This window comes from Osmerus mordax, chromosome 19, assembly GCF_038355195.1.
Source record: "Osmerus mordax isolate fOsmMor3 chromosome 19, fOsmMor3.pri, whole genome shotgun sequence".
NCBI lineage: Eukaryota > Metazoa > Chordata > Actinopteri > Osmeriformes > Osmeridae > Osmerus > Osmerus mordax.
In genome coordinates, this window is record NC_090068.1 from 5514513 (window position 1) to 5527991 (window position 13479).

A 13479-nucleotide genomic window follows, 5' to 3' on the forward strand; every position below is an offset into this window, starting at 1 on the left:
GAGGTACAGTATAGTTAGACTGCTGGAGGTACAGTATAGTTAGACTGCTGGAGGTTCAGTACACTTAGACTGCTGGAGGTACAGTACAGTTAGACTGCCGGAGGTTCAGTACACTTAGACTGCTGGAGGTTCAGTATAGTTAGACTGCTGGAGGTTCAGTATAGTTAGACTGCTGGAGGTACAGTATAGTTAGACTGCTGGAGGTACAGTATAGTTAGACTGCTGGAGGTTCAGTATAGTTAGACTGCTGGAGGTACAGTATAGTTAGACTGTTGGAGGTTCAGTATAGTTAGACTGCTGGAGGTTCAGTATAGTTAGACTGCCGGAGGTTCAGTACAGTTAGACTGATGGAAGTGGCGGTACAGTCACTCTTCAACTGTTAAAGGGTTTAGCTGTTCATTTTTACTCCTATTGTCAGGAAGATGAGCCTTTGCTGCTATTGATAGGAAAATGGGACATAAAGCATAATGCATTGTGTGTGTGTGTGTGTGTGTGTGTGTGTGTGTGTGTGTGTGTGTGTGTGTGTGTGTGTGTGTGTGTGTGTGTGTGTGGTGTGTGTGTGCGTGTGTGTGTGTGTGTGTGTGTGTGTGTGTGGTGTGTGTGTGTGTGCTCAGGACCAGGTGGACACGCTCACATTCCAGAACCAGAGTCTGAGGGACAGAGCAAAGCGCTTTGAAGAGGCTCTCAGGAGAAGCACAGACGAACAGATAGTGGTACTCTGCTACAGACACACACACCACACACACCACACACACACCACACATACAGTACACACATAAACAGACACAGACACAAACCTTTTAAACTGACGTAAACTGTGTGTGTGTGTGTGTGTGTGTGTGTGTGTGTGTGTGTGTGTGTGTGTGTGTGTGTGTGTGTGTGTGTGTGTGTATAATAGGAAGCTCTGGCTCCATATCAGCATATTGATGAAGAACTCAAGAGTCTGAAAGAAGTGGTGGAGATGAAGAACCAGCAGATACATCAACAGGAGAGAAAGATATCTGATCTGGAGAAAGTGGTAGGCATAATATGCCATCACACACACCACACACACACACACACACACACACACACTGTGTCCATACAGTTTACAGTAACATTGTGAACATTAGCATGTATGTGCCACCTTGTGGACATGATATAGTATGTAATCCTCACCGCATGGATTTAGAATGCCACAATAGTTTACACACAACTGATGTTGTTTACATACCTTATACATAGTGTGTGTTTGGAGAATTGAAGGTTCCTCCGCCGTTCCACTCTGTTCTTGAGCAGGCCCAAAAGAACGTCTTCCTGGAGGAGAAGGTCCAGGTTCTCCAGCAGCAGAACGAGGACCTGATGGCTCGTATCGACAAGAACCTAGCTCTGTCCAGGTAACACACACACACACACATTCACATCTATTTGCTCGTGTTTTACACAGAACTCGGTCAAATAGCTCGGAGAAACGGTGGATGTAATTGAATATTGTTTGCGTGTGCGCGTGTGCGCGTGCGTGCGCGTGACCCCGCAGGCAACTGTCCGAGGAGAACGCCAACCTCCAGGGCTCGGTGGAGAAGGAGAGCAGCGAGAAGAAGCGCCTGAGCCGCAACAACGAGGAGCTGCTGTGGCGCCTCCAGACCAGCCCCCTCATGTCGCCCTCCTCCTCCCCCATCCACCGCTCCTTCTCCTCCTCCCCCATGCCCTCCTCCCCCTTCTTCTCCTCCTCGCCCCCTGGGGGGGCCTTCGGGAGCGACTCCCCCGCCCATTGTTGCGGCTACCCGGCGACCGCCTCCCACTGCCTCTCGCCGTCGCACAGGGCCGCGGCCAACCAGAATCTCTCGCCGGGCCCGGCGACGCCGACGCATCGGGCGACGACCAATCAGAATTACTCCCCGGGCCCGTCCACGCCGACTCACCGAGGGTCAGCCAATCACTGTCAGTCGCCTGGCCATGTTAACCCCCTGCAACGATGAGCACTCTTGTCCGTCGCTTGGGGGGATTTTCTCTCTTATCTCGTACTTTCCGCTTCTCTCTGTTCCTTTCTCTTGGCCTCACTTTTCTCCTCCTTTCTGTCTCCCTCCACCCTCTCTCTCTCTCTCTCTCTCTCTCTCTCTCTCTCTTTCCACCCATTCCCACTGGGCTTGGAAGTTGTCCTGTACCCACAGACAGTGTTGAAATGTAACATGTGGTGTTTGTTTTCAACCACTGCGTAGGAATGCAGACTGTAGATATGATTCCCCTCTGCATGGTCATTTATGTACAGAGGCAGACAGACAGGCTGACTGACTGACTGACAGGCAAGCAGGCAGGCAGGCAGGCAGGCAGGCAGGCAGGCAGGCAGGCAGGCAGGCAGGCAGGCAGAGGGCAGTGTGTGTGTGTGTGTGTGTATGTGTCTGTCTGTGTGTGTGTCGATCCACATGCTGTCCCTGGGTTACGTAGATGTGTGACAGGACCAGCAAGAGTCTGTCCTGGCCTGACCACGTGAACAGACACTGAACCGTCATCATCACAAACGTGTAGGTAGACCAGGGTTATTACAGACATACATATGAGATAGATACATAATACATATATACATGTAACCATACATGCTGTACATATGGACATGCCGTACAAACATACGCGCTGTGCAAACATACAAACATGCATACATACATGCATAGTTACATACTGTATACGTCTCTACGGTTACGGAGGTGTGGTTGCAGTCTGCTACTATTTAGATGGTGCCGTTTCAAATGAAGGGGCAAAATGAAGTGAGCATTGAAAAGGGAGTAAGCATAAATCTGATGACCTTCTCAGAAGACCCCAAACCAGTCCCTCGAAAAAAGCGCCTTATCCCACCAGCAGAAGATGCCAGGGTCAAGACCTGTGTCCTACGAGCAGGTTTCAACCTTTGACCCTTGAGGGGCAGTTTCCTGTGCCAACCCTCTTCCCCTGGGTCCACCGAACCAATGTAAGGCTCAAAAAGCAAACCCAGTGGCGCTTCCAGAGTCTGCCTACCTAAAACCAGTCTGGTCTTCCTGTCTCTCCTCCACGGATGAGCGCTCAACTGGACATGCCTCAGGTCAACCCGTCCGCCATTTTGTATATTCGCCTCAGAGGAGAGGCTCTTTGTCTCAGTGTCTCGACATTAAATCACAGACTCACACTCAAACACACACAAACACACACATATAGACACTTAAAGCTAAGTGGATGGATGTACAGATGCCGACCACATGAATTGTTGTTGTAAAGGTTGTTGTTGTTGTGGTTTCAGTTTTTTATCGTGACATTTGTAACTTGTTTATTGGACTTTTTTGCTACTGTTAGCGAGCATGTGCTGTGAAAGTCTTCCAGTCTTTATGCGTACGTCCGATCTTTGTGATGTCTATCTTCTTTGCTGGGTCTGTTGAAGGACAATTATTTATAACTTACAAAACAGGAAGTTAGAGCTTCTCCTGACCAATGAAGAAGAATGTGTTTTTTCTCTTTCTGGACCATGATCGATGTTTTCCTTCTGAATAATAGGAGGAGTGGTTTAGGAGGGTAAGTCCGAGGGTGTATGTTGACAAGTAAACACAAGTAACCTTTACCTCTTTAAAGGCAGTAGGGAACATAAGTATCTATTAGAGCAAAACGGTTTGAGGAATGCTAAACCTAAAAGCTTTCTAAATCAGAAATAGGTCACAAGATTGTTTTAAATAAAATAACAAATGTATTTCAGAAGAATGTTTTTTAAAACAAGAATCCTGATTTCATTTTTCACTGATAGGGTCCTTTTCTAAATTATTAGTTGTATCTTCAATTAATTTGAGAGAGAAACTGCAATGGTTTACTCCACTTTAAGGTCTCAGTGTACAATGTTGTTCAGGGAACATTTCTGTGCTTAGATTAGTCACTGTCTCTCCTTGCAATTGAACTACAGTATTTAAGAGCTGAAAAATATGTCATCTTAATGATGGAGGTATGTGATAACTCACTTGTTGTGTAAACACTAAATGATGACCTGCACCTCTCAGGGTCCTAAACATGGGCATTGATCGCTAATGTATCAACTAAGTACAAGCCAAACCCATTCACTGAGGAACATTTTTTTTATGTCTGTCAATTGGCATGCTATGTATTCTCCCCTCTGGCTATATGGGACAGTCTACCATAATAGTAAAACTCATTCAAAATTGACACTCCTTCCTATAAAGGAACCTTCTGGAACAAAATATTTGTTTCAGCCTACGACGGAATGTCGTAGGCTGCCCCTCCAGTGAGAGTGTGACAGAACAGAAGGGTAGTCCTTTCCTGCTCTAGTCAAAGTCCAGACAGTGAATCATTCATACCAGCTTGTACCAGAGGGTCAGTCTAACAAACACTGAAAACCTTTGACGGTCTTATACAGGGTATGGATCTCGTCTAACCAAGAACATTTCCCCCAAACTCAAAGTTTAGTAGATATTTGGCAATCCACTCACTTCTGTGTACCCCATGTGTTTCCTCTTTCAAAGTGTCTAGCCTATTCATTTTCTTACCAGCAGTATAACTGACACATTGTGAGTTTTGTACAGTCACTGTGATTTCAGATCATGTATGTATGCAGTTGATACAACTGGCTGCCCCACGTTCTAGGTTCCTCAGATTAGATCATATACAGTATTCTCCGATACCAAAAGCACCTCAATATGACTTTCATATATGACTCAAACCAGCCAGATGCAAAACCTGTGTACTATGTAACTTGTAATATGTTATATCTCAGTTTATAAGCTAATGTAGGTTGTGTAGCTCTCTACAGCTCCCCAGCCTATGGAAAGGCCCAGCCTATCATGTAGCTCTCAGTGCTTAAAGGGATCTTTGGGAAAACAAGTATATATATCCCTGCATGTAAACATACACTTCTTAAAGGGGCACTTTGTTACTTTTCAGATGCCACTCAGCCATAAAGCAAAAAATATAGGTGTAACACTTCATCCGTTTACAAACATGTGGTCAAGCAGTCCACTGCGACAGGAAATGGAAAATGACTGACTGCTCCTTTAATGGGTGTTTCTGCCTCTGTGTATGGGCTTAGGTCTCTATCAGGAACTGGCATTGCACTGACTCTCCCATGTGTCCTGTGGACATCAACATCTCAATATTCTACCAACTGAATGTCACAAACCGTGTACGTTGCATACGTACAAGAGATTTTTCCTTTAGCATTCAAACTCTTTTTGACATGGAAGAGCCTACAGTTGCTGTCCACTAGTTGGAACCTGTCAACAACAGGAAACTGGGCCCAAAAATCCTTTCTGAGAACGTTTGCTGGTAGAGTGCGCTCTTGTGGATGCTTCAGTGCTTCAGGTTGGGAACTGTTGTGTGTTAGCACACCCTGTAGCAGCTAGCTGGTCTGTAGCCTGCGTTCTCCTCATGACGGCCAGTCTGAACATCGAGTCTGCTGACTCATGAATGTCCACGCTGTGAGAGAAAGACCTGCAGAGAGATAGATGAAGCTCTAGAACTTCACTTGATAGTAATGAGGTAAAGCCCACACTAAACAGTTTAGCCACGGTGTGCTCCCAGCCTCAACATTTGAATTCTGACGTGACTTTACTGGTAGCCAGCACCAGTACCGTGTGACAACAGAGGATCAGACAATGCCCACCATAGTCCGAGAGGCTTTCGTCCAATTGAAGAATGTCATCAAAGTCTCCATTTTGTGATGTTGGTTTTCCTCTGTCTCTGATTGTACATTTCAGTGTAAATACATTTACTACCCGTGTGGCGACTTAGCGCGCGCACACACACACACACACAAACACACACACACACAGATTAGCGGAAGCATGTTTTTTGTCCTTTCTTGCTCTCCTTCCTTTCTCCTACTCTTACCTCTCTGCATTGTAATGGTCAGCTGTAGCAGTAGACTAAAACAATTAGGACCGAGGAATGAAACAGATACAAATGTCATGTATTACAGTATGTTGATGCCTTTATTTGCACTTTTTGGAGAGATTAACATATTAATAAAAAGATGAGAAAAAGAAACGACTTTATTTATTGTAATGTAAGATTGAGGAGTTTAATCAGTGCTGGTTTTCTTGTCAACCATAACTCATCAGTGACGTTAGACAGTGAAGATTCCAGGTTCAAATAATTGCCATGTCCTTCTCATTATATAAAGTCAATTACAAATGAATCTATCCCTTTTCAAGACCTGTTTCTGTTTCTGATAATGGTTGTTTCTGATTAACCTGGAGAATCAGAGCCAGATGGGACAAGATATAAGCAAACTACTCTTTAAAACCACACACAACTTGCCCTTTCACCTTTATGATGATATTATATAAAGGAAAAGGTATTTGATCTGATATTGGATGTGGATTGAAGTATTTCTAGGCACACAGGCGGTGTATGATCCTGGGAATAAGGAAAAATAGGTTAACAAATGCAAGAGTTCAAGTAGTACTTGAGGGGTCTGGAAGCGAATACTATCATGGTAGCTGTGACAATGATCTGACGAAGCGTGGTTGGAAAGCCGGGGTTGAAGTACTGCAGGATGGTGAGGTAAGGGGTGACAGGTGTGGAGGATTCAGGCAGGACAGGAACACACAAAACCAGGGGAACCAGCAGGGGGCGTAAAAGGGACAGGAACCAGACAACTGCAGTGGCATTTACAACTACCTTTATCTCTCTCCAAGTTTTCTGCACTAGAACAATTTCCATGAAATAGAAAATGAAACTTGCTGTGAATCTTTAAAATGACACGTAAGCCAAAAATGACAATGTACCTACACTGCTACTAGTAACTCCCATTGCACGTTTGCAATATGACACACCTTCAAAACTTTTATAGTCGAACAAGACAAAAAGACACAGAGCCACTAAGATCAACCAGAACACAGATCCTGTCCAGGTCTAATACAAGGTGAGTACTCAATAAGTAACCTTTTTTAGATCCACAATGTTGGACGTGCGTTCTCAGATTTTAATACAAGTTACCTTTTCCCTTGACATTAGGGTTTGTTTGAAGTTTCTTATTTAATGTAATGTGTGTGTGGTGAAGGTCGGGCAAAAGGTGCATTTCAAAATAACGACCACCATCAATGCTGAATAGTTGTGTTTAACACAACAATTGTGTCACATTACTTTAGGTATTTGACTCGATTAAGATTTGGTAACGACACAGATTCTATAAAATTGGGAAGATGTACTGTAGTTTACATCAAGGACTTATGGTACAACATAATGAGAGAATAATTCACAATGTTGACCATGCAACTGGTTTGACATGTATTCAAATATGTACAAGTAAACATAAAGGTATTGTGGCAGACAGATGGCTGACATCGTACTTGGTGGTTAACCTGCGTTCTTCTCTACAGCTACCATGTGGGCAGAGAATGACTTTGTACTTCCTCATGGAGTCCAACGACTGGAGCTGCAGGAACCTGTGCAGAACCAGACCTACATCATGTACCACGGCACCGACAGGCAGAGCGCCCAGAGCATCATGACTCGTGGCTTCAAGCAATCAAAGGACGGTATGTTGGGGCCGGGGGTGTACGTGAGTCGAGACCTGCAGAAGGCCAGCCGCTACCCCCTGAACCTGCCTGAACATCAGAGGGTGGTCATCAGGATGACTGCCAATGTGGGTAAGGTGAAGAAAATTAACTTCCAGGGCCACCCCATGCAGAAAACCTGGCACCAAAACGGTTTTGACACTGCTTGGGTGCCACCAATGTGTGGCATGGTGCCCAGTGGTCTTGAGGAGGACTGCATCTGGGATCCAAATCGCATACAAATTCTAGATGTCATCCAACCAAGAATCTCTGGCTATCATGGATCAGAAGCAATGTTCAACATGTGATTCAGCCTCACTGTCTGGTAAACCTTTGAGTTGGCCCTAATAAATGTTTACATGCTCTCTGAAATTGTCTGAAATTCATTTTAAGGGACTTTTGTACTAGACACACATGTGGTGCCTCCTTTAATTCTTTATGGTACATCCACCTGTGTCATGGCAAACTAAAGATTGGGTTTCAGTGAGAAGTTGTTACTGTTTGAAAGTATGTTCTGAAAGTTTCTGTAGAGACTTTTCATTGAGTTTTTAAGTTTGTATAAGATCATGAAGAAAATTGCTTGACTGTTTTCCAAACGGTGGTTTATTATATTGGAGTATCAAAACAGACCAATTAGAAAAATAACTATTATGTATTTAATTAAATAGAAACTATTCAACCTTTCAAACTTGACCACTATCAAGCACATGTATATGTTCTGTACATTCATTCTTACATTTCAGAGTACCCATCCCTGAGTTTATTTCTTATTAGTTGAGAGGTAGTTGAGAGGCCTCCTTCAGGGCGCGAGACACATTCATCTCTCCCTCTGCGGCGATCACCTACAGGTAGACACACACACACACACACACAGGAGGCAGGTTAGGGACTGAGCAACATGCCCATCAGTTTCACAGCACTGTTCGCTCTAGATGTTTGTCTTAGATGTTTCCCTATTCAAATATGCCTGGTTTAAATGAATGAGTCATCAAGCTATGCAGTTCAAACCTGATAACAATCCATTCATTTGAATCAGATGTGTTGCATTGACTCTCCCATGTGTCCTGTGGACATCAACATCTCAATATTCTACCAACTGAATGTCACAAACCGTGTACGTTGCATACGTACAAGAGATTTTTCCTTTAGCATTCACACTCTTTTTGACATGGAAGAGCCTACAGTTGCTGTCCACTAGTTGGAACCTGTCAACAACAGGAAACTGGGCCCAAAAATCCTTTCTGAGAACGTTTGCTGGTAGAGTGCGCTCTTGTGGATGCTTCAGTGCTTCAGGTTGGGAACTGTTGTGTGTTAGCACACCCTGTAGCAGCTAGCTGGTCTGTAGCCTGCGTTCTCCTCATGACGGCCAGTCTGAACATCGAGTCTGCTGACTCATGAATGTCCACGCTGTGAGAGAAAGACCTGCAGAGAGATAGATGAAGCTCTAGAACTTCACTTGATAGTAATGAGGTAAAGCCCACACTAAACAGTTTAGCCACGGTGTGCTCCCAGCCTCAACATTTGAATTCTGACGTGACTTTACTGGTAGCCAGCACCAGTACCATGTGACAACAGAGGATAAGACAATGCCCACCATAGTCCGAGAGACTTTTGTCCAATTGAAGAATGTCATCAAAGTCTCCATTTTGTGATGTTGGTTTTCCTCTGTCTCTGATTGTACATTTCAGTGTAAATACATTTACTACCCGTGTGGCGACTTAGCGCGCGCACACACACACACACACAAACACACACACACACACAGATTAGCGGAAGCATGTTTTTTGTCCTTTCTTGCTCTCCTTCCTTTCTCCTACTCTTACCTCTCTTCATTGTAATGGTCAGCTGTAGCAGTAGACTAAAACAATTAGGACCGAGGAATGAAACAGATACAAATGTCATGTATTACAGTATGTTGATGCCTTTATTTGCACTTTTTGGAGAGATTAACATATTAATAAAAAGATGAGAAAAATAAACGACTTTATTCATTGTAATGTAAGATTGAGGAGTTTAATCAGTGCTGGTTTTCTTGTCAACCATAACTCATCAGTGACGTTAGACAGTGAAGATTCCAGGTTCAAATAATTGCCGTGTCCTTCTCATTATATAAAGTCAATTACAAATGAATCTATCCCTTTTCAAGACCTGTTTCTGTTTCTGTTACTCTTTAAAACCACACACAACTTGCCCTTTCACCTTTATGATGATATTATATAAAGGAAAATGTATTTGATCTGATATTGGATGTGGATAGTAGTATTTCTAGGCACACAGGCAGTGTATGATCCTGGGAACAAGGAAGAACAGGTTAGCAAATGCAAGAGTTCAAGTAGTACTTGAGGGGTCTGGAAGCGAATACTATCATGGTAGCTGTGACAATGATCTGACGAAGCGTGGTTGGAAAGCCGGGGTTGAAGTACTGCAGGATGGTGAGGTAAGGGGTGACAGGTGTGGAGGATTCAGGCAGGACAGGAACACACAAAACCAGGGGAACCAGCAGGGGGCGTAAAAGGGATGCGTGAACCACGAAACTGCAGTGGCAGTTACAACTACCTTTATCTCTCTCCTTCAGTTTCATTTGTAAGTTTTCTGCACGAGAAAAAATTTCCCTGAAATAGAAAACGAAACTTGCCGTGAATCTTTAAAATGACACGTAACCCAAGAATTCCAATGCACTTACACTGCTACAAGTTGCAAAAGCCAAATAAACTTAAAACTTGAAAACTTGACTTAACTCTATAATAACCATACAACACTGTAAACTAACTTGAAATAAATCTTTGGTTATTATACATCTTTGCAGATGCTATGAAAGGAAACCACACCCATTGTACGTGTGTAATATGACACATCTTAAAAACGTTCATAGTCAAAGAGACAAAAAGACACAGAGCCACTAAGATCGACCAGAACACAGATCCAGTCCAGGTCTAATACAAGGTGAGTACTCAATAAATAACTTTTTCTAGATGCACAAGTGGGACATGTGTGTGGATTCTCCAATTTCAATAGTAGTTACATTTTCCCTTGACATTAGGGTTTGTTTGAAGTTTCTTATTTAATGTAATGTGTGTGTGGTGAAGGTCGGGCAAAAGGTGCATTTCAAAATAACGACCACCATCAATGCTGAATAGTTGTGTTTAACACAACAATTGTGTCACATTACTTTAGGTATTTGACTCGATTAAGATTTGGTAACGACACAGATTCTATAAAATTGGGAAGATGTACTGTAGTTTACATCAAGGACTTATGGTACAACATAATGAGAGAATAATTCACAATGTTGACTATGCAACTGGTTTGACATGTATTCAAATATGTACAAGTAAACATAAAGGTATTGTGGCAGACAGATGGCTGACATCGTACTTGGTGGTTAACCTGCGTTCTTCTCTACAGCTACCATGTGGGCAGAGAATGACTTTGTACTTCCTCATGGAGTCCAACGACTGGAGCTGCAGGAACCTGTGCAGAACCAGACCTACATCATGTACCACGGCACCGACAGGCAGAGCGCCCAGAGCATCATGACTCGTGGCTTCAAGCAATCAAAGGACGGTATGTTGGGGCCGGGGGTGTACGTGAGTCGAGACCTGCAGAAGGCCAGCCGCTACCCCCTGAACCTGCCTGAACATCAGAGGGTGGTCATCAGGATGACTGCCAATGTGGGTAAGGTGAAGAAAATTAACTTCCAGGGCCACCCCATGCAGAAAACCTGGCACCAAAACGGTTTTGACACTGCTTGGGTGCCACCAATGTGTGGCATGGTGCCCAGTGGTCTTGAGGAGGACTGCATCTGGGATCCAAATCGCATACAAATTCTAGATGTCATCCAACCAAGAATCTCTGGCTATCATGGATCAGAAGCAATGTTCAACATGTGATTCAGCCTCACTGTCTGGTAAACCTTTGAGTTGGCCCTAATAAATGTTTACATGCTCTCTGAAATTGTCTGAAATTCATTTTAAGGGACTTTTGTACTAGACACACATGTGGTGCCTCCTTTAATTCTTTATGGTACATCCACCTGTGTCATGGCAAACTAAAGATTGGGTTTCAGTGAGAAGTTGTTACTGTTTGAAAGTATGTTCTGAAAGTTTCTGTAGAGACTTTTCATTGAGTTTTTAAGTTTGTATAAGATCATGAAGAAAATTGCTTGACTGTTTTCCAAACGGTGGTTTATTATATTGGAGTATCAAAACAGACCAATTAGAAAAATAACTATTATGTATTTAATTAAATAGAAACTATTCAACCTTTCAAACTTGACCACTATCAAGCACATGTATATGTTCTGTACATTCATTCTTACATTTCAGAGTACCCATCCCTGAGTTTATTTCTTATTAGTTGAGAGGTAGTTGAGAGGCCTCCTTCAGGGCGCGAGACACATTCATCTCTCCCTCTGCGGCGATCACCTACAGGTAGACACACACACACACACACACAGGAGGCAGGTTAGGGACTGAGCAACATGCCCATCAGTTTCACAGCACTGTTCGCTCTAGATGTTTGTCTTAGATGTTTCCCTATTCAAATATGCCTGGTTTAAATGAATGAGTCATCAAGCTATGCAGTTCAAACCTGATAACAATCCATTCATTTGAATCAGATGTGTTGCATTGACTCTCCCATGTGTCCTGTGGACATCAACATCTCAATATTCTACCAACTGAATGTCACAAACCGTGTACGTTGCATACGTACAAGAGATTTTTCCTTTAGCATTCACACTCTTTTTGACATGGAAGAGCCTACAGTTGCTGTCCACTAGTTGGAACCTGTCAACAACAGGAAACTGGGCCCAAAAATCCTTTCTGAGAACGTTTGCTGGTAGAGTGCGCTCTTGTGGATGCTTCAGTGCTTCAGGTTGGGAACTGTTGTGTGTTAGCACACCCTGTAGCAGCTAGCTGGTCTGTAGCCTGCGTTCTCCTCATGACGGCCAGTCTGAACATCGAGTCTGCTGACTCATGAATGTCCACGCTGTGAGAGAAAGACCTGCAGAGAGATAGATGAAGCTCTAGAACTTCACTTGATAGTAATGAGGTAAAGCCCACACTAAACAGTTTAGCCACGGTGTGCTCCCAGCCTCAACATTTGAATTCTGACGTGACTTTACTGGTAGCCAGCACCAGTACCATGTGACAACAGAGGATAAGACAATGCCCACCATAGTCCGAGAGACTTTTGTCCAATTGAAGAATGTCATCAAAGTCTCCATTTTGTGATGTTGGTTTTCCTCTGTCTCTGATTGTACATTTCAGTGTAAATACATTTACTACCCGTGTGGCGACTTAGCGCGCGCACACACACACACACACAAACACACACACACACACAGATTAGCGGAAGCATGTTTTTTGTCCTTTCTTGCTCTCCTTCCTTTCTCCTACTCTTACCTCTCTTCATTGTAATGGTCAGCTGTAGCAGTAGACTAAAACAATTAGGACCGAGGAATGAAACAGATACAAATGTCATGTATTACAGTATGTTGATGCCTTTATTTGCACTTTTTGGAGAGATTAACATATTAATAAAAAGATGAGAAAAATAAACGACTTTATTCATTGTAATGTAAGATTGAGGAGTTTAATCAGTGCTGGTTTTCTTGTCAACCATAACTCATCAGTGACGTTAGTCAGTGAAGATTCCAGGTTCAAATAATTGCCGTGTCCTTCTCATTATATAAAGTCAATTACAAATGAATCTATCCCTTTTCAAGACCTGTTTCTGTTTCTGTTACTCTTTAAAACCACACACAACTTGCCCTTTCACCTTTATGATGATATTATATAAAGGAAAATGTATTTGATCTGATATTGGATGTGGATAGTAGTATTTCTAGGCACACAGGCAGTGTATGATCCTGGGAACAAGGAAGAACAGGTTAGCAAATGCAAGAGTTCAAGTAGTACTTGAGGGGTCTGGAAGCGAATACTATCATGGTAGCTGTGACAATGATCTGACGAAG

The 13479-nt window shown here is 43.3% G+C and overlaps 1 protein-coding gene across 1 annotated transcript; it reads left to right on the forward strand.

The window, feature by feature from the left end:
- Nucleotides 1–6803: 6803 nt before the first annotated feature.
- On the forward strand, nt 6804–11456 carry LOC136963531 (uncharacterized). The gene is made up of 3 exons (XM_067257680.1): nt 6804–6868; nt 7326–7808; nt 10908–11456. The coding sequence occupies exons 2-3, from the start codon at nt 7331–7333 to the stop codon at nt 11390–11392; spliced, it is 963 nt and encodes a 320-aa protein (XP_067113781.1). The 5' UTR covers nt 6804–6868; nt 7326–7330; the 3' UTR covers nt 11393–11456.
- Nucleotides 11457–13479: the final 2023 nt, after the last annotated feature.

Coding starts and splice junctions, on each gene's coding strand:
- LOC136963531 (XM_067257680.1), top strand. CDS start 7,331: ATGTGGGCAGAGAATGACTTTGTACTTCCTCATGGAGTCCAACGACTG. Junction 7,809..10,907: donor AGAAGCAATGTTCAACATGT/GATTCAGCCTCA, acceptor TCTTCTCTACAG/CTACCATGTGGGCAGAGAAT.